The 22,626-nt window shown below is 43.5% G+C and overlaps 1 protein-coding gene across 1 annotated transcript in view; it reads right to left on the bottom strand.

Moving 5' to 3' along the window:
• Hacd2 (3-hydroxyacyl-CoA dehydratase 2) overlaps positions 1-22,136 on the bottom strand; it is a 91,306-nt gene extending 69,170 nt beyond the window's left edge. The window contains exons 1-2 of the mRNA XM_021185030.2: positions 21,917-22,136; positions 18,605-18,722 (exon numbers count right to left, since the gene is read on the bottom strand). Of these exons, the coding sequence (XP_021040689.1) occupies positions 18,605-18,722; positions 21,917-22,071 (273 nt within the window). The 5' untranslated portion in view covers positions 22,072-22,136. The remainder of the gene's footprint in view (positions 1-18,604; positions 18,723-21,916) is intronic.
• Between the last annotated feature and the right edge of the window lie 490 nt (positions 22,137-22,626).

Here is a 22,626-nt window from a genome sequence, read left to right as displayed (position 1 = left end):
TGCTATTTCTCTAAATGTCCTCCCATCCCATTTTAGGAAGGAGGGGGGCAGGGTATAGGGAGAGAGCCTGGATTAAAAACCCGAGCTTGTACAAATTTGCTGCTGTGTGAGAAGGGAAAAGAAGAATATCCATCCCTTATATTATCCCTTTCAAAGGACACCCCTGAACATCTCAAATGTGTGAATACCTCCTGCTACACAGATTGGAAAAACTAGAGGATATATCTAGATTAAAATGAGGGATGAAATGAAGGACAAGACAGAAAGCAGCATGTGTTCCCATCACGTGTGTGACAAGACATGCTGGCTGCTCGTTAAGGACAGGACACTGCAGGAAAAACGACAGGGGTTGGCGTCCCTGTTTTCTAGGTCTTGTCCTCCCAGGCTGAGCCTCCCCTCTTTCATCACACAATTGTGCAATGTTCCCTTTCACCTTCCTGATGAACTCATACCTGATATGAACTACTTACACAATATTTCAAAAACTATCCTCAATGATACGCAAAGAAGAAATAAAAAGAAAATAACCATTAAAAATATGTATTTCAGTATGTAAATGCTCTTGGACATAAAGATATAACAACAACCAGATACAATATTAACTCATGATAAATACTTTTGGATTTAAAAACACAATTTCCAGGGGTCAGTGAGATGGCTTTGCAGGTCAGGGCACGCTGTACAAGTTGGACAACAAGTCTGTGCAGGGCCCATGGCCTGCTGGAAAGGCAGATAGAGGGGCCTGACTCCATCACGTGCACTGTGCCTCCTGTGTCTACATCCACAAAAATAATGAATAAAATTTAAAAACTAAATAAAAGTTCCAGAAATCACTCTGAGCAAGTACTAACAAATACAAACAGGACTAACACTAGAAACAAAAACATCATTAAGATAAGCAGTAACAGAAACATACCAAACAAAGCAAGGTCAGGCAGTGATGGCTCAGGTTTTAACCCCAGCACCTGGGAAGCAGAGGCAGTCCTATCTCTAAATTCAAGGCCAGCCTGGTCTACAGAATGAGATCTAGAATAGCCAGGGCTACTCAGAGAAACCCTGTCTCCAATAAATAAATAAATAAATAAATAAATAAATAAATAAATAAATAAATAAGTAGAAAAGGAAAGATAATAGATAACTGAATTTTATTTCAGATTAGCTACATCTTATTTACTTATAAAAAAAAAACACCATAAAAGTAATCTTCCAAGAGGTCAAATAAGAAGGAAGTGTAGAAAATTTATCCTTCTGTCCTGAAATCCTGGGCCTAGTATACAAAAATGCCTTGAATGCCATTCTTTAAATAGTGAAGAGTGCAGGGCTGACAGTCATTAGAAAGCAGGCTGGAGGCACTTTCAGGAACTATTCAAAACCGAGCTGAGAAGGGAGGTCGGCCAGTGAAGTCCCCAGAGCACAGAGAATAAATAAATGCATAAGAACTGGTGAGAAGAAAGCCACACTTAGTGTTGAGTGTCACACCAGCAAGAACCTGTGTCAAAAAACAAAGGTGGGCACCTAACATGTCCTCTGGCTTCCAGCTTCCATGTGTACTTCTATTCACATATATATATAACCACAAAAATAATACTAATAACAATAGTAATTTAAAAACCAAAGCTATCTCCAATTAAAACTTCTATTTCACAACTGAAATTTCTCATCATCACACAAATAACATGAAATGTTATTAGTCTATGTCAAAGAAAGTGTACCTAACTTTTTATTTTTCATATTTATTTATTTTTTGGAAACAAGGTCTTACCACATAGCCTTGGCTAACCTGGAACTTGCTACATACACCAGGCTGGCCTTGAACTCACTGAGATCCTCCTGCAAGCTAGGTTTAAAGGTGTGCAGCACTCAGCGGGGCTACCCCGCTGATTTAATACCTAAGTCTTAAGTAGTAAGCTCCCGCCCCTCACTCCCTATGTCCAGGCAGTCTCATCGGCTGTGTTTTTGGTAACAATACCAGCACTCTGAAACATTCTCAGCCAAGTATGCAGGCTAGGAATGCCCTAGCACATGAGGCACTAACTTACTTCTCACTAGCTTTAGTCTTCAAATTCAGGGTATTAGCACACAGAATTAAAGGCGATCTCATTCTCCCAAGGTTACGGCTATCTGTCTACAAACCCAATCTAGGTATTGTAGAATAGAGATTTTGCTAATGTAATTAAAATGTCAATTAATAAAGTAATTAATGAATTTATAGGTAACACCTTGCTTTGTAGACCAGGCTGACCTGGAATTCACTATATAATCAGACTGGTCTCAAATCTGCAGCAATCCTCCTGTCTCAGCTCCCTCCCTAGTTGCTAACTACAGGCATGGTAAGTCAACTGATTTTAAGGTACAAGATGGTGTGGGTGGCTATGGCCCAACCACTAGCACACTTTAAGAGCTTTCTAGCATGTATGTGACCTTCAGTTTGAGTCTCAGAACTGGAAAGAGAGGACAAGAGAGAGCTGAAAGAGCATCAGTCTTCTCTGGCAGGCGGCAGCAAGGCAAGCCAGGCCTGTGTAACATGGACTCAGTACAGCACGCAAGCAGGCTGGGGGGTTGGAGGTGGGGGGCTTGTGCAAGGACTGCAGAACAGTCCCTGAGTGACAACGACCTACAGCCAACAGCTAGGAGGTAAGAACCCCAAATACCAGATATAAGGCAATGGATTCTGCCTACTAAGAAACCAGCCAGCCTCCCTGATGTCTTCACGCCAACACCTTTGTGTGGAGCTTAGGGGGCAGCAATAAAGCCAACATCATTCTAAGCCTTTTATCTAACAGGTTTTCAGTATTAGTATATCCTATGAGAGGCTAGCCTGGAGGGATGTGGGGAAAAAGGCAGAACAAATCTTCACTTTGACATAAAGTGAGTGGTCTCCCTAGTAAGAAGCTCTAATTTTGAACTGAGTCAAGTCTTTGGTCTTTCTCAGTGGACTTGAACGCCACAACATCTACCTACAAAAAATATACTAAATGTATTTTTAAATTTTAACTTCAGTTTATTTACTAGGACAGTAGCCTTAGAGCCAACATATGCAGGCTTGAAGGGAGCTAAAGAATGGGTTTATAAAAGTGATCATTATAGGTACAGGTGTACAGCCATCTTGTACAATAGCTATTTAGAAATTCATTTTTAAGGTTTGAACTGAGGAAATTTTTGAGTTACCAACAAATTTTTCCATTTTGTGGTGGTTTGAATAGGTTTGGGCCCCCACACTCATGTGTTTGAGTACTTAGCCTATGGGGAGTGGCACTATTAGGAGGTGTGGCCTCGCTGGAGTGGCTGTGTCACTGTCAGAGGGAGTGTATCACTGTGGAGTGGGCTTTGAGGTCTCTGTGCTCAAGCTCCTTCCAATGTGTAAAGTGAGCCTCTTCCAGGCTGCCTGGAGAAGACAGAGTCTCCCCTGGCTGCCTTCTATAAAATATATGAATTCTGGTTATCCCTACCTAGCTTCAAATGAATGAGACTTAAACTATGATTTATTTACTAGGCTCTGCATGATTACTGGGCAATTACCCCTAATCTAATTCTCTAACGCCAGAATGGCTACTCTCCCCAACTGTGCTCCCTAAATACTTGTTGTTTGAATCTTTCTGGGTTACCTCTGCTCCAGCAGTCTGCTCTTCTGGGGAGCATTTCAATCTAACACCCCGGCACATGCCACTAGTCCATCATGATTAATGAAGTCCTCCTGTCTCTCTATCCTCTGTGCTCCTTCTCTCTCTCCTTACTTCTTCTCCTGTGGACCCTCCCTGCAACCCCCAACCAGGTAACTCAAACTCCACTTCTCTCTATTCTGCCCAATAATTGGTTGTAACACTTTTTATTTAACCAATGGTTTTAAAGTTGGGGAATAAGGTTTGCACAACAAAGGTTTGTGTAGGAATTTGTTCATTTTTGATCAACCAGATCTTGGGGTACAGAATTTAGCATTTGAATACACAGCAGCACCAGACCAACCCCAACAGCCTTCGGATCAAGACAGAACTCTCAGTTCCTCCAGTACTATCTTTGCCTGCATGCTACCATGCTTCCCACTATGATGATAATCGACTGAAGCTCTGAAACTGTAAGCCAGCCCCAATTAAATGTCCTTATAAGAGTTGCCTTGGTCATGGAATGGAAACCCTAGATAGAAGTTTGTACCAGGGACTGGAGTAATGCTGTGATAGGCCTGCTTTTGTTTGGAGGAAAGTAGATTCTGGGACATTGGATTAGCAAAGCAATGGAAATGTTCAAGAGGAGGATAATGGGCCATACTACTAGAAGCATGGAAGACAGTGTTTGTTACTGAGGGTGATTTAAACTGTGGGCCCTGACACAAGAGGTTTCAGAGGAGAAAGATTTTAGGATGTTGCCTAGAGATTGTTCTTGTCATAATTTGCTGAAGAATGTGGCTGCTTTTTGCCCTTGTCTGAAGAGTCTGCCTTAGGCTAAGGAGAAAAAAAAAATTAGATTAATTGCATTGACAAAGGAAATCTCAAATAAACCTAGCATAGACTTTATCTGTAATTCACTCTTATGAGTAGTGGAGCAAGCTTAGAATGGAAAAATACAAAATATATGGTTCAAGGATTAAAGGGGCACCAGGAAGTGAAATGGAGCTAAATCCTGTGTTCAAGGATATTAAATGAAATTAAGGGTGTGGTAGCCTGGGGCAAGATCCCACCCAGATAAGCTTATTGATTATACATTTGAAGTTGAACGATAATTGTATCCTGTTAGGTGTTATTATGACCTGACCATTGTTTTCATTTGGACATAAGGAGCTATGAGTGTATGTTAAATTGACAAGGGATAGTGTGATGGTTTATATATGCTTGGCCAAGGGAACGGTACTATTTGGAGGTGTGGCCATGTTGGAGTAGGTGTGTCACTGTGGGCCTGGGCTAGTACTCCTCGATGCCTGGAAGTCAGTCTTCCATTAGCAGCCTTCTGATGAAGATGTAGAAAGAACTCTTAGCTCAGCCTGCACCATGCCTGCCTGGATACTGCCATGTTCCTTCCTTGATGATAATGGACTGAACCTCTGAACCTATAAGCCAGCCCCAATTAAATGTGGTTCTTATAAGAGTTGCCTTGGTCATAGCATCTGTTTGCAGGGGTAAAACCCTAACTAAGACAGAAATATTACAATGGCTATTCTTGGTTGTCAACTTGGCTAATGAATGAACTACAATCCAGAAATGGAGGACACAACTATGATCCAGACCTTGGGGCTGAAGACACAGGCTTTTAAAATTTGGATCTGGACATGAGATGACACACACTTTTGATTCAGATTTTGAGGCATAGGTCCAGGCATGGTATTACATTAAGGGGGTGTTGCTGATACTAAGGTCTGGTTCCCTAATTGGTTCTTGATTTTGTCAATAAAGAAGGCCTGGAGGCAATTGCTGGATGGAAGGTACAGGTGGGACTTATGGGTCCCAATAGGAAAAGGGAGATGCAGGGAAAGAGGAGCTTTTTGGCCAGGCTTTGTAAGGAGGACACAGCAATCAAGTAAGATCTCAGGAAGCTAGAACCAGAGGCCTCTGCTACCAGTGAATGGCCAAGGAGGTCAGCTGAGGCTAGCTGATATAAGCCATTAAGCTTAGGACTTAAGGAGAGATGAAGATAATAAACTGTTAAGGGCATGCATTTCCAAGCGGAAGGTATTTGAGTCCAGCAATTGTGCTAGCAGACAAATTCTAAAGTAATAAAGCTGTCTGAGTGTTTTTCATCCTCGGAGCAAAGGTGTATATAGAGAGAAGCCAGGTCAGTGCTGGCAGCGGAGCTAAGCTGGGATGAACAAAAGAGAGTCAGGAGGGGCCAGAGTGCCATTGCAGTTTCCTGGCAAAGTCAGTAGCGTGCATTTAAAACTACAAACAACAGATACATACATGCCTTTAATCCCAGGAGACAGAGGCAAGCAGATCTCTTAGTTCAAAATTAGTCTAGAGAGCAAATCCCAGGGTTTTTTTGTTTAAAGATTTATTTATTTATTTCATGTATGTGAGCACACTGTAGCTGTCCTCAGACACACCAGTAGAGGGCATTGGATCCCATTATAGATGGTTATAAGCCACCATGTGGTTGCTGGGAATTGAACTCAGGACCTCTGACCTCTGAGCCATCTCTCCAGCCCCCAGGGTTTTTTTGTTTGTCTGTTTGTTTTTAAATCTTAAGTCCAGGCATGGTAAAACATGCCTCTGGTTCCAGCACTCTGAAGACAGAGGCATCCAGAAGATCTCTAAGTTCAAAGTCTGTCTACAAAGCAAGTGCCAGGAGAGCCAAGCTTAGGCAGTGAAGGAGTTGGAAAACAGAAAGAAGGCTGGTGAAAATGTAATAAAACAAGGGGACCATTCTCCAGCTCCAGCAAGCAGCAAAACTTGGCAGTTTGGGTCATGTTGCTTTGGCTTTAGAGTCAAAAATAGAACAGGTTACTGGGTAAGCTGATGCTAGTTATCTGAAGCTAAGAAATTCAGCAGTGATTAAAGAGACCAGTATCACTGCGGTAAAATCTTTCAGAAAGTGTTTTCTGAGAGCACAAAGAAGCTGTGTTCCAGAGATAGGCCTGTGCTGGCAGCCAGACTTGTTAATGTGTAAGAATCACCCAGATGCTAATGGCTTTGAAGGGGTCATGGAGAGCAGCTGAGGCTCAGGAAAGGCTGCAGCCTCTGTGTCAGTTGAAGGCCAGGACTGATGGGGTCATGCAAAGAAGTTGAGGGTTAGCACCAAGAAGAGACAATGAGAGGCTGTTGGGGAAAAGCTGCAGTGGAAAACCCCAGTGTGTTGACGATATCAGTACCATGGGATGACCACAAAGAACAGCAGCAGCAGTGGAGCACAGTTGACCAGAGCCTAGAGAGCTACAGATGACGGAGCTGGAGAAGTGGCCCAAACATTTTAGAAGGGCCCAGATTATATGTGGATCCCAGACATTGGAACAAGAAGCTGTAAAGTTCAAGTTGCCTCGGAAATCCTAACAAAGACAGTGTCATCTTTAAAAATTATTTCATTATTTAATAAGCATGGGTATTTTGCCAACAAGTCTGTCTGTACACCACATGCATGGCTGATGCCAAAAGAGGATCCCATATTCCTTAGAACTGTAGTCACAGATGGTTGTCAGCCACCATGTGGCTACTGGGAACTGAACCCAGGTCCTCTGGAAGAGCAGCCAGTGCTCCTAACCACTGAGCCATCTCTCCAGCCCCTCCAATTCCATTCCTAATCTAAGGTAAGGAAATAACAACAAAGCACTACATAGAGTGTAACACGTGTCAGGTGACCAGGAACCCAGGGAGGAGGGGAACAATCAGACCAGCTCAGTATGGGTCAGGTATGCTCTCCTGGTTCAACTGCCTATAGCTCAACATGCAGGTGCTGGGGGTTCAGCCTCAAGAGCAGACAGAACTTCCAGACAGAACAGAAACCAGAGCTGGGCCACTCCCAAGTCATAGCTACTATTAGAGTCCTTCCCTCTGTGCAGCAGCACATACTTAACTGTGTACATTTATCAAAATTTGATTCGTTTTGGAAAATATAATGCCATATACAGATTTGTATCCCATTTTTGCCTAAAATCCATGCATATAACAGTAACAGGTAACCTTTCCCCTAGTGCTGAGGAATAAACCCAAGATCTTTCCTATGCTAAGTAGGTGCTATGCCCTGAGCTATGCTCCCAGCTCTAACATGTAGTCTTGAGGGACAGACAGCAAAATGGTAACAGAACAACTTTCAGGCATGAAGCTTATACACAATATGCACCTTCTGCTCTATCTCTTTTTACAATGAGTGTCCATGGCAGCTTCTGTCAGAAGGAAGCACTTTTCCTTCCTCTGGTGGCCATGAGCAGAGTTTGTTCAAAATCTTGCTGGCCTTTCTTCACTTTTTTATTTAACTCAGGAAAGGATGACTTGAACTGGTAATAAATTTGGAAGGAATGACTAGGGTGTCAGTCTCAGCAGAAATTTCCATAAAGTGCCTTTATATAGAAGGGGACCAGCGGGGCAGGGGGAGAGGAAAGGGTGGGTATATGTGGTACACATATATGAACCGGTATCCTTAGGTCTCCAGCCTAGGACAAAGGGTGAGATGCCTAATTAACATATCAAAGCAGACCTGGCCACCAGGTTCTCCCAAGCATCCCTCAGGGCCCTCTCTATATAATCCAACCATTTTGGTTATTCTTTTTGTACCTTTGTTTTGAAACCAGATGAATGAGAGAAGAGAAGAGAAGAGAAGAGAAGAGAAGAGAAGAGAAGAGAAGAGAAGAGAAGAGAAGAGAAGAGAAGAGAAGAGAAGGGAAGAGAAGAGAAGAGAAGAGAAGAGAAGAGAAGAGAAGAGAAGAGAAGAGAAGAGAAGAGAAATAAAAGGAAAAAGGAACATGACTGGTCCTGAGTAGGATGGAGGAGGTTTATTGTAGACCTGTGGGAGAGCATAGCCAGAGGCAGGGACATGACCCTGAATCAAGAGAGGAGAGGGGGAGGGGACGGGAAGAAGAGGAGAAACCAGGTGCAGCAGCCAGGAGACCAAAGATATAAAGGACAGATAACCAAAATGGTTGGATTATATAGGGAAGGGCTGCCCAGCAACCTGCACAAAAAGAGTTTAGGGTCAGCAGTGGAGTATTCCAGCTAGGAGGGCCTTTGTAATGAGCACAGTAAAAGATGCCTTTTACAACATCACTCACTCAAGATAACCTGACACAGTCCTAGAACCCCATGATGCCTACTGGACAGTATATACGCAGACCAAGAGCAGTGCTCTGCTCTGCACATCTAGAGAGACATCACCCTTGATCTGCCCTGCGGCTGGAGAATCCCCCTAGGACCCTAACCCTCAAATCAGAGACCCTCAGCTAAAATGCATCACACAGGTAAGTAGCCTTGGGGAGATAGGCTTAGCAGGCGGTAGTTAGGAATTCAGAGTGTGAACATTATGTGATGGCCCTCAGCATAATAAAGTATAGCTTTTGCGATAGTATGTATAGCTACCTTCCCGCAGGTGACAGACAGCCCAGTAACAAGTTGCTACTGAGCTAGGGTGCAGATGCAGGGTGAACCTGGAGAGGACTGCTTTGATGTTAATTAGGTACAGTTAAATTAGGCATGTTAATTAGGCCAGTTGTCCCAGCTTTGAAACCTAACAATAATGAAACCTGTATCTTGAACAATGAATGTGTTTTTAAAAAAAAAAAAGTTCTTGAAAAAAGAACCCTAGGTTCTCATGGATCTGTCCAGGCCAGGATGTGCTGGGTTGTGTGAACCACTTCCAGGGTCCGGCAAGGAGCAGAGAGCATGCCTACCAACTTGGCCTTCAGTAACAGGTTATTCCTCACCTTCTCATCCAACTCCTTTCTAAATGTTTAGAACATAAGCAAAAAGCCAAAATAAGCAGGAAGAAAACAATGCCCATTTACTGATCACCTTCAGTGACCCCAAATGTTCTTCCAAAATCCTTTTACATCCACTGAAGGAGACAAGTGAAATTTCCCTAGTTGCCAATATTTTCTCATTGTTACTTAATTTCACTATCTTGTAGCACTATCTTGACTAATTGCTTACTTTTCATTTTCTGAGAGTGGAGTGCTAAAGCCTCACAGAACTTAACACTGAAGGAAACAGAGAATTTAATCCAGTGTGCTCACTGCTCACAACACGTGTAGGCCCAGAGAGAGCAGGTCACCATGCTAACCAACCTAAACTGCCTAAGTCTGTAGCCTCCCCAAGGGCCACTGTGAATGAGACCACCTGGTGTGGAGTCTTCCATTCTATTGCTCTGTTACCTGAGCGCCCCTACCAGCTGAGAGGCTGAACTGAACCTGTCTTCCTGAGATATTCCTGAGATAGCTGACAACCTGTGGAATTGAAGACCTAATGCTAACTGCTCTGGCAGATTAGTGCTAACAACTTGGCAACAAAGCATCAAGAAGCCTGGCTTGGCAGGGGATGGGCCTCCCCCACTTTGTAAGCACAGACTCTTAGTTAAACATTGGGCCTTGATCAGAAATCTGTCTTGGTCTCCTTTCTTCTCTTGCCGATTCCTCCTTTACAGCTCCCGCCTCCCACTCAGGAACCCAGTTCCTGTGGCAGGCGGGTGGCTACAGTCCTGACACTTGTGTCTGCAGAGTTCTATATCTAGCAACTTCTCAAGCACTTCTGCCAGCTTCTCTACACATTGTTTCTCTGTTCAGAGAAACATCTTCTCTATACATTGTTTCTCTGTTCAGAGAAACATCTTCTCTATACATTGTTTCTCTGTTCAGAGAAACATCTTCTCTATACATTGTTTCTCTGTTCAGAGAAACATCTTCTCTATACAGTGTTTCTCTATTCAGAGAAACATCTTCTCTATACAGTGTTTCTCTGTTCAGATAAACATTTGCTCATCAAACCATCTCTTGCACCTACCTTTCTGTGGCGCTGAGAGTTGAAACCAGGGTGTCAGATATACTATGGCAGAGCAGTTATTTATGCTATTTGTCTGTCGTCAGGTAAGCTTTTTGTAATTCTCCTGTCATGCTCTCTGTTTTTAAGATTTATTTATTTTTACTTTCTGTGTATAAGTGTTTTGCATCCATGTATATAATTTAGTCTTCACATACATGTCTGATGCCCACAGATGCTGGTACAGGCAACAGCTCATCTGGAGCTGGAGTTAAAACAGTTAAAACAGTTGGGAGGTAAGTGGGCTATGGGTGCTGAGACTGAACCTGGGACTTGCAGCCCCTGCCTTGTCATTCTCCACTTCTGTAGATCTGTGCAGCAAATACAGATCTCAGTTATGTGTCCCTGACCCCAAGCTCTCAAGCCAGGATGTCAGACAGAATTCATGATCTGTCTAAGCTGTCTTTATTTACACTGTTTTAACCCTATTTTCCTCACCTATCCTGTTCTCCATTGCATGCTATTACATAGGTTGTACTGTGTCTTTCAAGATTCATATGAGAGGTAAGTAAATGTATAATAAAGCACAGAAAGTAGACTCAGACATCTCTTATTCAGACCCTGCACCTCCCGCCCCCAAGGGCAGCACCCACAATGGTCTGACACATGCCCTTTGAGCCCTTCTCCAGCACCCACAGATTTTGTTTTTATACTACACATTTCCCTAATCTGAACACACACACACACATATTTTAATATACGCCCCGTTGTTCGAAACATATGAATAAAGAAGCTTCCAAAGTTCAAGTGACACACCATTTATAGCAGTCCCCTCTCCCTTGCCTCATTCACCATCCTTCCTTCCCTTCTGTTCTGGCAGAATCTAAACTCAGGAAATTCCAACTGGGCAGTCTGCAATCTAGATCAGGATCTACTTATCCTGGGCTGTGCAGACATCACTCACTAGTCATATGTGCCTACCAGAATGGAAATGAAATTTAAAAGTTAGTTTCTCGGGGCTGGAGAGGTGGCTCAGCAGGTAAGAGCACTGACTGCTCTTCTGGAGGTCCTGAGTTCAATTCCCAGCAACCACATGGTGGCTCACAACCATCTGTAATAGGATCCAATGCACTTTTCAGGTATATCTGAAGACAGGGACAGTGTACTCACATATATAAAATAAACAAATCTTTTTTAAAAAAATTTTAGTTTCTCAATCCTACCAGCCTCATCTCAAGCCTCATCCACAACCATGTGACTAGTGGCTATTGTACTGAACAGCACAGATCTGAGACACTGTTAAGCAGAAAGCTCAGATACACAGAGCTGAAGAATGTATTCTTTCTGTGGACAGCTGCATGCACTTGGATTCTCTCCCCGAGTCCGGCGCTATGAGAATGCCTCCACCTGGAGGAGACGGTGTCTCCTTAGGAGGCTAGGAGGCTAGCGTTCTCACCTAGCCCTGCATGGATTCTGTTTCCTGAAAGGTCCAAGTGTACGGTTCTTAGTTGCTTTTACTGTTTCATTCCAAGTCTCTCCTTCTAAAGCTGTGACCTTTGTTCTAAGTTTAAGAACTTAAAGAGAAATTCAGAAGGAGTAAGGTTTTCTTTCCTGGCAGAAAAGCTCCTCTGTGGTTTGCCATAAACTGTCAATAACCAGCCTTTTAGTTCAGAAACATCTCTGGATGGTTTTTTTCTTTCACAATTACTTTAATTATACATTCTAATTTTTCTATTTTTTGGATAGTCTTACTCATTTAAAGGTTTTATTCCTGCTGTCAGTTCTGTGGACACACAGGTTCTAACACTAACAGACTTCCGCCTCCCTGATCTAGTGCCATGCACTGCCTAGCCAGTCCATCAGTATAACACATCTATGCTGTGCCAGGCAGCCCAGATCGAATGATGGTTTTTTTACCTCTCAAATGGTGAACTCTACACAACTCTCAATGGCTTCTGCTCTGAGCCTGCTTTACCTGATGCTCTGTGACTGGAAATAACCACTCTCCTAAGCCTTTGGGTTACTGCTTAGTTCACTACAGTCTCCTTCCTGCCCTGCAGTCACTGTGAATATATTTAGGGTAGTTGATGTTGGTTTTGGCTTTCCTTTTTAATTTTAGCACACTCTGTTCTAAAGTCATTAGCTTCCTCGCTTCTGTGAGCACTGTATTGTTTAACTTCTATTTGCTCCGTTGTCAAGCAATGACACCTGTGTGGGTGGGCTCCTATTTCCTACAGACTCCCTCTTCCTGTCAAATGTTGTGACACTTTACATCCAAGTGCGTTTTCTCCCATCCCATTCTCACCGTTTCTGAAGCTGGTTTTTCTGGGTTGTTCGACAAGTTTGTACTAGATGACCCCACATAACTGGTTCTGCTAGCCTTTCCAAACTCGTTTAGAGATCTGTCCTCTTAAAAGCAATCTTCAGAATAAAGGGAGTCTAACAAGTGTATGCAGATTGTTCCAAACATCCCTTAAGACATAAAACTGGTTTTGGAAAATCAACAGGTTCCCACAAAGAGGAAAAAGTGGTCTCTTGTGAACTATCCCCAGACCAGTTCACAGAAGCAAACTGGTAATGTGCCTGAAGCATGTAGCTCTCTTATGGACACACCTTGGAAGCTAACATGAGAACAGCAGACAGACAAGGTTTGAGCCACAGGACCAGAAACACTCAGGGGGATAAACTGAAGCCTTCTTTTTAAAGACACTGTAGTTAAGATGTTCCTCTGTCTTAAAAGGCATTCAAATCCATTTCCAATTTCATTAGGGATCTGAAGGGGAGAAGTGAGGCATGTAGACTCTGACTAGAATACAGAAGTAGAGCCGAGAATGTGCCAGTGGGGTTTCAAGATGTGACAGAAGGTCTGCGGTCTCTCACAGCACCCCAAACTAATTCTGCTTTTCAAAACCAGCCATAGATCAACTCTAAGAAAAGGTAAGGAAAACACCTACTTGTTTCCCCTTATTGTAGACAAAGGGGTTCTACACAGCAGAAGGATCCGGAGGGGACTAGGAGGCAAAAGGACCAGGACAGAGGTAGACAAATGAGGTGCATAGCAATCAACATGGCTTTTACCAGCCAAACAGGTTTAAGCAAAGAAACAAACTCCCAGGCCTGGGACACAGCCAACAAGCACTCCTATTTTAACCCAAAGCATTCAGCAATCCAGCTTTGCCTAGGAACCAGTTTAAACTGCCATTCTGGCCAGACCTCCCGTACAGGCCTACAGTCAGTCCTCTCCACTCATGAGGATGAGACAGAAGGGCCTCAGGTTCGAGGCATGGCTGGGCTATAGATGGGGCTAAAGGGCAACCTGGGCATCGTAAGACACTGTCTCAGAAGAAACGGTTTTTGTTTTTTAAAAACTGTAATATTAGTGTGTAGGAGCATGTGTGTCAAGGTCAGATGACAACTTTGTGGCGTCAGTTCTCTCCCTCCATCATGTGGGTTCCCAGGAATGAGCTCAGGTCCCCAAGCTTGTGCAGTAAATGTCTTTACCCACTAAGCCATCTTGCTTGTCCAAATCAAATGTTTTAAAGGGAAGGCTAGAGATAAAATTCAGTGGTATGGTGCTTATGTAGCATGCATGAGATCCAAGGTTCAATCCCAGTCCAAAACAAAACATGATAAAAAGCAAACAACAACTAAGCTACCACGACTGTAACTCCAACCTAGCATTTGTGTGTGTAGTACTAGGAACTGACCCTGGGACTCAATCATAAACTCGATTATCCCATGCTAATATTCAGTCTCTACTTGGTCAGGCTGGAGAAATTCTGTCTTATCAATGTGTGACTACCATGAATCCAAAGCCAAAACGAGAAAGAACCAACCCACAGAACACTTTAGACAAGCAGCATCTTTACAGCCAGATATAATTCACTACACTACAACCACCCAAACTAAGTGTGCAATTCAGTGTCTCTGATCACTGCAGTCACACAGTTGTGCAATCACTAGTTACATTTCCATCCCTTTAAAAGGAAATCCTGTACCTGTTAGCAGTCACTTCCACTAATCTTCAGCCTCTACAGACTGTGTGCTAGACACTTCAGGTCAAAGGACTCACATCATCCCTTGACGCTGTGTCTGCCTTCCGCTCTCACATCACGCTTCACGGTTCACCCAGTGGGATACACCACCAATAACTCATCCACCAACAATTCATCTATCACATTTTGTAATCTGTGAGTGGGATTTAAAAGGATGCTGATGCTGCTCATGTTAACCAGCACAGATGACTCAAGACTTGACCCGAGGTACATTATATTATGTGTACTCTGATCTCTTGGCCTAAAATACTGATTATTAACTTTTACAGTTTATAAATCATACTAAAGCCAGATATGATGGTGTATGTTTGCAGGCCCAGTGCTTTGAAAGGCTGAGGCAGAGGATTGCTTAAACCCAGGACAGGGAGACCAGCCGGAAAATCCACTTAAAAAAAAATACAGCAAAACTCCATAGATAAATAAATTAAACATTATTATATATAATTATCAACACTGTTAACAGTATTAACCTGGTATGTGGAAGGTCCTGGGTTCAACTCCCAGTGCTCCCTTCCACACAAAACAAGATATATATGTGTGTGTGTGTATATATCTATATATACACACACACATGTATATATTATATATAATAAGATACAACACGTTCATTCTATCGTGTGTCTTGTGAAAACTTTAGTAAGATTCTTCTTAGCTTCATCTAGTATCTTACTCTAAAAGCTGTCCCTCCCTTCCCCTCCTCCCTTTCTGGATCATCACTGCAGTCTTGCTTCCTGCCTAGAAGTGACCATCTAGGATCACAAGTGATCCAAGCTGAACCCACTAGCTCCTCACTAAGATATAGAACTAACGCTCTGCTTCCAGCTAGCTGTGCTCATCTTGGCTCCAAGAGCTACATAATTGTTATTATCACCTGGCACTGGAAACAGGAAGCCAGCGTGCACAGGGAGAATGGCAGATAAAAGTGATGAAGCATGAACACCTGGGCTCACTAGGTTGTTTCAGCCCGAGTCTGGGCCATCCCTGCAGCCCAGCTACATTCCTGCCCTTGATTTTTATTTATAGAATATGCTAAAGACAACAGGTCCCTTTTGATGGTTAAGTGAGGAGGTTTCCCTGATCTCCAGCCAACAGCCCTCATACAATCACCTCCCCAACAAAACTGTAGGCTTTTGTTTGTCTGCTTGCTCTGTTTTGCTGTGGAGTGTATACATGCCAGGCCTTGTGCATGCTAGGTGCCTGTACTGCCAGAGCCCTCTCCAGGCTTTAAGTTAGTTCCTTTTTAGCAAGGGCTCACAGTATTCATTAACCAAACACTTAAATACTATCTGTAAAATAATTTTGAAATTTATTTATTAAAAAAATACTCTGGATAGGGGAGCAGGGTGTGGGGAGGATATAGGGGACTTTCAGGATAGCATTTGAAATGTAAAGGAAGAAAATATCTAATAAAAAATTGGGAAAAAAAAAAACCTTAACATGTTCTTGGATAAGTAGGTAAAATAAAGTTGAGGTTTCTGTCAATTTTATTAAAACCTCTGAGCTAACGACATAGCTCAGTGTTAAGAGTATTAGCCTGGTATGTGCATGATACCTCCTAAAAAAAAACAACAACAATGTTTTACCACCAATTCAATGTATCCATTCTGCAAAAATAAATAAATACATAAATAAAGTTCCTCAGAAAGTAAGCTATTTTGGGGGGCTAGAGAGATGGCTCAGTGGTTAAAAGCACTGACTGCTCTTCCGAAGGTCTGAGTTCCTAAAAAGGAACTTATTCCTAAAAAGATCTGGAATTTCTTGGGAACAACTGACTTATATTTCTTTTTTAAGCCCTTCCCCAAAGGCTCCACTAAAGAACATCAGTCAGCACACAGGTAAGAGTAGCTAACTTATCTAGATTAATGAATGGTCTCATCCTATCATGTAATGCAGTATAGTATAATAATTAAGCCACACACACATCTGATGATTACACCATGTTTGCTGTAAGTCACGAAGCCCTTCTTAAGTACCATCCAAGAAGTGCATCACAGCCGGCTCTCCCTACAGCCTAGTTAGAGGCTCCTGCCTCCACCGACCTCTGCGGCCTTCATCTTCTGCTTGTCTCTAGAACCATCGCTTCATTATACACAGTCATTTCCATTGTCTCTTTCTCTCTTAAGGAAGGGTGGGTTCAAAGATGTTTCCATTTTGGGGCATAATTTTTTTCTTAAAACCAAATCCAGGATTTGTCATGTAATAAGTTTTTAGTGGAGACTGACAAAGAAAAAGAAAAAAAATTAATTTATTTCTTAAATCCCTATTATAAAACTCAGCAGAGATGAACAGGCTAATCATCCAAGTCTAAGGCTCGGCTCTGGAGTGAATTTGTATTATGCTATTTATTTACTTTCCCTAAGACATGCTTAAATTTTAAAACTTGTATTTTGATATTATAAATCTTCAAGGAACTCCCCTCATGACTCACTGAAGTGCTCCAACTGTGAGCAGCTCCCTTCTTTGTTTCTGATGGCCCTGATCTCAGGAGTGAGGGATCTCTGCAGCTGAGGAAACAATGTGTGACTAGGTGACAAAGTGTTACTTATTTATTTCTCCCCCTTTCACAGAACCCCAAGGCTCTAAGCTTAAAGAGGATGCACACTAGCATCTGCTGGTTTTCTTGGGCTCACACTGTTTGAGCAGGAAAAAAACCGAGAAACTCACTGCAACCTAATTCTTTTCCAAATCAAAATGGTGGGCCAGGAATAAAAGGCCAGTCTGCTAAGCTGGTACCCGCGGCTGGTGGGTGCGAGTGCTGGAGGGGATGCCCAAGTGGCCTCGGCACCCCGACAGGCACAAGGCACAAGGACAGAGAGCTTACTTTCTACTTTCTGCTTTTGACAGTGAGGATGAGAATACCTCTCAGGGATAAGTTATTTTTTTCTTAAACACTGCTCCCTAGTTCGGGTTTTAAACTGCCATTGAGACACAAATGTCACGCTGAGTTTGTCCTGGAGAACGAGGAAATAAAACTGTGTATCATGTCCTCTGGACTACCCAAAGGATTTCATCACAACAAATGCAGAGCTTTTGATTTTGCATGTCTCAAACTGTCCTCAGCCCCACTTCCCACTACCAAAATCTATAGTCCAGAAAAACGGGCCTGTGCTCAACACCTGTGGGTAAGCCCTGAACACCACAAGCAAGAGTCTAAGTTGGTATAGAAAGGGCCAACCGCAGCCCTGCCTAGTGCTCTGTCTGTCTGACACAGATGCTCTGTCTGACACAGATGCTCTGAAACCGGACCCTCCTCCCATCATGACTATCACCACTAGCAGAGCCTCAGACAATCACAAAGAGAAACAAAGTCAAACATTGCTTCTCAATACTGAGCTATTTCTTCCATTTTGTATGTTAACATTTTATCTTTTAAAAAAATTATTTTACTAACTTATTTTTATGACTGTTTTTCCATGTGCGTGACAGGTGCCCTTGGAGGTCAAAAGAAGGCATCAGATCCCGTGGAGCTGGGGACATGACAGTTGTGAGCCGCCATGTGGGTGTTGGGGGAATCAAACCCAGGGCTTCTGGAAAGAGCAGCGAGGGCTCTTAACTGCTGGGCCATCTCTCCAGCCCATAGTTTTCTTTATCAGCTTCAGACCAGAAGATCCCTTTATTCCTAAAATTGTTTGAGTTGGATTTCTCTCAGCTGCACTTACAACGCAGACTACACTGACTCAGGAAAGAGGACCAAGGCAAGCACAGAACCACCAAACTCACTGCGAATCTCTAGTGTCCTTCAAAAGCCTTCGATAATGTGGATGCCTCGGACAGGTTCAGTTCAATCTCCTGTCTATTATCATCAATACACCACCTCCACCAAATATGCTCACCGTTCCTGTTATATGGACCCTGAAAGTATCTGAGCCTGTCAACACTTTCCCAGGGCACTTCTAGAATCTCTCAAAATCCTCAAAGAAGTTTGCATCATTTGATTTCCTATAAAGCTGGCGATAAAACATATTCCAAGCAATACATTACATGGAATTTTAATTTTTTTCCTTAGTATTTCAAAGACCATCAATTTCATAAAACAAAATTTCCAAATTTAAAGCAAATCCAATAAGGATAGGGCTGTTTCAGCATATTTTATCATACTTAGTAATGGTTATAAGTATCATATTTTCTACTTATAACATTTGAAATTAGTGACAAAAATCTCAAACGTACCTCCAGTAAGGCTCCTGTTTGGAAGAACTTCAAAGGCCTTTCTATTGAATAATAAAGGCTATGGTAGCTCCCCTTAGCCAGGTATGCTCTCACCAGCCCAACTGCTATCACCAGCCACCTAGTAAAAAACAAAGTACAATTAGGAGAGGAAAACAAGAGTATGCTGGACTCAAGACAATAAAGACATAGGAATAGCAGAGCAAGTTCAAAAGAATGAAAAAGACCCGAGATTTACCAAGTGCTGTGGTGTGCTGCCCACATGAAGGGCATGGTGCCGAGTGACATTATTGGGAGGTGGCACCATTAAGAGCTGAGACCTAGTGAGATGTATTTAAGTCATCAGGGACATGCCCTGACAGAGCCTGTGGGACCCCAGACCTCTTTCCTTCTCTCTTCTGTGGCATGGTCATGAGGTGAACAGTTCTGTCCCTGCTGTGTCACTGACCCAATGTAAGGAGGCCCTCAACTGTGAGACGGGACGCAATCGCCAAACTTTGCACCAAAACCAACCTTCCCTTTTTGCATGTGGATTATTTCAAGTGTGGTATAGAAATCAAGTGTCCTTCACCAAGGCCACACTGTAACACAAATAAGTGTTACACTACCTACAGCATCTGTAAAATAAAACTACATGGCGGCAGCTCACTTGTCTAGAACTTGGCTCTGATAAACCTGCCTGCTGAGAACAAGGCCAACGCAAAGGGAGTAAGTTATTATGGTCTTTGTGCAGTGCAATCAGCTCCCAGGAAGCCTAATGGAACGAGGGGCTCAATTTTAATTGATTTATGCTGTTAAAGGGTCTTTAATAATATTTAGACGGAAAAATACTTTAAACTATTTTATACAAGTGCCTCAGTGGGACAGGTCCATATGTCGTGATCTTTCTTATTTAAATTACATACAAAATATGAATAAAAGTTGCCCTTGAAAACAGATAGTTTTCAATTTCTCAAGACCAAATGAGAAGAGATCAATGAGTGTATTGATTAGAAACCCACGAAACCAGAAAGCACCAGGACATCCAGTTGTGGGTGTTACCTTTCTGCTTGACCTTCCTCCTCAAAAATTAATATTAGGCCTTGTGGCTTCCTGTTAAATTCTATAAGGAAGCAAATGGAACCTGGTCATTAAGGCCCACCTCAGAAAGAGCAGATTCAACTAAATGTACACACTCAACTAGGCAACAGTATATATGTTTTACGCCTACAAACTATCATAGAGGGACATTAAATAAGGGTTTATAATAGAAGAAATAAATTCCTTACTAGCTTAACTGGCCAGCATGGGCAGTAACAAATTAATGTTCAAGTTTTTAACTAATGTTTGATATAATGTTATTATCAAGTCTATAATAAATTAATGCTCAAGTTGATTAAAGCATTAACTTCCCTCTCAAAATTCCGATTTCTGGGCTGGAGAGATGACTCAGTGGTTAAGAGCACTGACCTGCTCTTCCAGAGTTCAGTTCCCAGCAGCCACATGGTGGCCCACAGCCACCTGTAAATGAGATCTGATGCCCTCTTCTGGTGGGTCTGAAGAAAGCGACAGAATACTCACAAACATAAATAAGAAAGACCCTACTCCTCATTCTTGTGTCCATCGCCCAGCAAGGAGGTCTTTCCTCATCAGAGGACTGTGACATCCCTCTTCAATACAATGCTTCTACCAACATCTTTGCTAGAACAGGAATCTTACATATATGTGTATAGAGAGAGTCCTAAATGTTCTTCTAAAAAAAAAAATCTGGGAACATTTATGAGAACAACAACTTGTATCTGCAACAATTCTCTATTGACCTAAGTTTAGATCCAGGGATTCTGAGAACTTGTATAATCATATGCAAGCCTGTGTTCCTTTCTTTTCTTTTTCTTTTTTTCTTTTTGTTTTTCTTTGAGACAGGATTACTCTGTGTAGCCCTGGCTATCCTGAAACTTGCTCTGTAGACCAGGCTGTTCTTTAACTCAGAGATCCACCATGCCCAGCCTGAGCCTATGTTTCAACACCTCCTATCTGGAATACTAACAATCAGCTTACCACCCTCCAAAGCCTATTTCTTCATTAAAAAGCAACATAATAACTTTAGGCTTACAACGTTTGTGCAAGTATGTATTATTGGCCTGTGCTAATACCAGCATCTGAGGAACATACAAAATTAGCTGATTCAAGTAAAGTGATTTGATGTATATTTTAAGTTTTGATCCCTGCCAACGTATTTCCTACTGTAAAAGACAATTAAGACTGGATTTTCAAAATACAGTTTTAAATTTTTTCTGTATACTTGAAAGTCTTACAGAAAAAAAAAAAAAAAGCCATAGTGATAGCTCAGTAGTAGAGTACAAGCAAGTGTGAGGCCCTAAGTTCAATCGCCAGCACCAGTAAACAAACGGATGAATGCTTGCTAGGGAGTCAAGAGTGGCACAGGCCTCTAATTCCAACAGTCACAAGACTGAGGCAGGAGAATCACAAGTTCCAGGCGAGCCAGGACTACATAATGAGTTCTGGTCTTTTTTTTTTTTTTTTTTTTTAAACAAAAACAAAACAAAACGGGAAAAGAAAGAAGAAAGGGGTAACAGAAGGCAGGAGAAAGTGCACCTAAATAGTTTTACGACTTAGGAGTTTCCTGACAATTTAAATTTATATGATGATCCAGCTCACCAAAACCACCGGATTGCGAAACTGGATTCACCTAGCCCAACTCTACCTAACTGGGGGGAAACAAAAAACAAAAAAACCAAACCCACTTAGAGACCCAGAGAAAGAAGCAGGTTTCTTCAAAGTCCTAGGGCGAGTTGTGTGAGAACTGGAACTAAACACCCTGCTAGGAAGAGACAGACTTGAAATGGGGTAGACACCATCCCCAGAGTCGATTCTCTCCCTACCTCAACTTGCCCCAAGAAAGTCTACGTAATCCCCCTCCAAAGTCTCCGCCCGGGTCTCGGACCGCTCCGACTCGGGCGGCTGGCGGAAAACTTCGACCGCGTTCCTACCGCCTCCCAGACGAACGCTCCCGCCTGGGTTTTGAAAGCGGCCGCCTAAATGAATGATCTCCGCAGCCAGGCCGGCTTCCTCGCCGGGCTGGGGCAGTGCTGACCGGCCGCCCGGGGCTGGCCTCCGCCGCGCCGCACCGCACCGCACCTGTGGCCCGCTCGCCCGCCCGCCCGCCCGCTCGCTCGCCCCGCCGCGGCCCTGGCCAGGCAGCTCTGCGGCCAGCCTGCCCCACGCTCGCCCCGCGGCCGCCCCGGGCTGCGGGTCCGACCCCGCGGGCCACAGAGCTCGCTCCCCGCCTCCCCGGGGAGGGAGCTCCAGCCTCACCCCGCCGTCATCACCACATTGTAGATGACCAGGTACGCCGTGGCCACAGGCCCGGGGCCCTTCTTCTTCCGCGCACCGCTACTGTCGCCAGCCCCGGCTCGGCCACTGCCGCCCCCATTCCCCTTGGTCGCTGCAGTCGCCGCCGCTGCCGCCATGTCAAGCGCCCGCAGCCCCGCTCTCCTCGCGCCTGCACCTCAGACCCGACTGGGCTCTGCGAGGGGGCGGAGGAAGGGACGAGGGAGAGGCGGGGCCGCGGCACGGGGCGGAGCCGGGACAGCGCCCACGGGGGCCGCCATCTTGGATGAGGGCAAAGACTCTCCAGGCGCTGGTCTCCGTAACCGCCGCCATCTTGGATAGGGGTAATTTCCTCCCAACTTCCGGCGCACAATCCGTGTGGCTATCCAGCGCCAGGTTTGATCAGGTTAATGTGAACCTGGGCCTCACTTGCCAGGCCTGTTCTTACGGATAATTTGTCTCTGGTCATTTGCTATCTTATGACCATCTCTTCCTGCTGGATCCAAATGATATGTCCTGGTCCTCGGTAACTTTAGCCTCTCCCAGGTACCATATCTTTACCCCTGTACACAGTTGCCCAAGTAGCTAGAGGGTGATTGACGTCAGTTAAGCTGCGTGTCCTGTTCAGAGAGCAGAAGGAACCAGCATTTTTGTAACATATTATCTTTCTCTTCTAATTGTAGCCAACTTGGGGA

This window comes from Mus caroli, unplaced genomic scaffold (assembly GCF_978045245.1).
Source record: "Mus caroli unplaced genomic scaffold, Mus_caroli_1 scaffold_17, whole genome shotgun sequence".
Classification (NCBI taxonomy): domain Eukaryota; kingdom Metazoa; phylum Chordata; class Mammalia; order Rodentia; family Muridae; genus Mus; species Mus caroli.
Note: the sequence above shows the minus strand (reverse complement) of the source record. Positions and strands in the feature narration are given on the sequence as shown.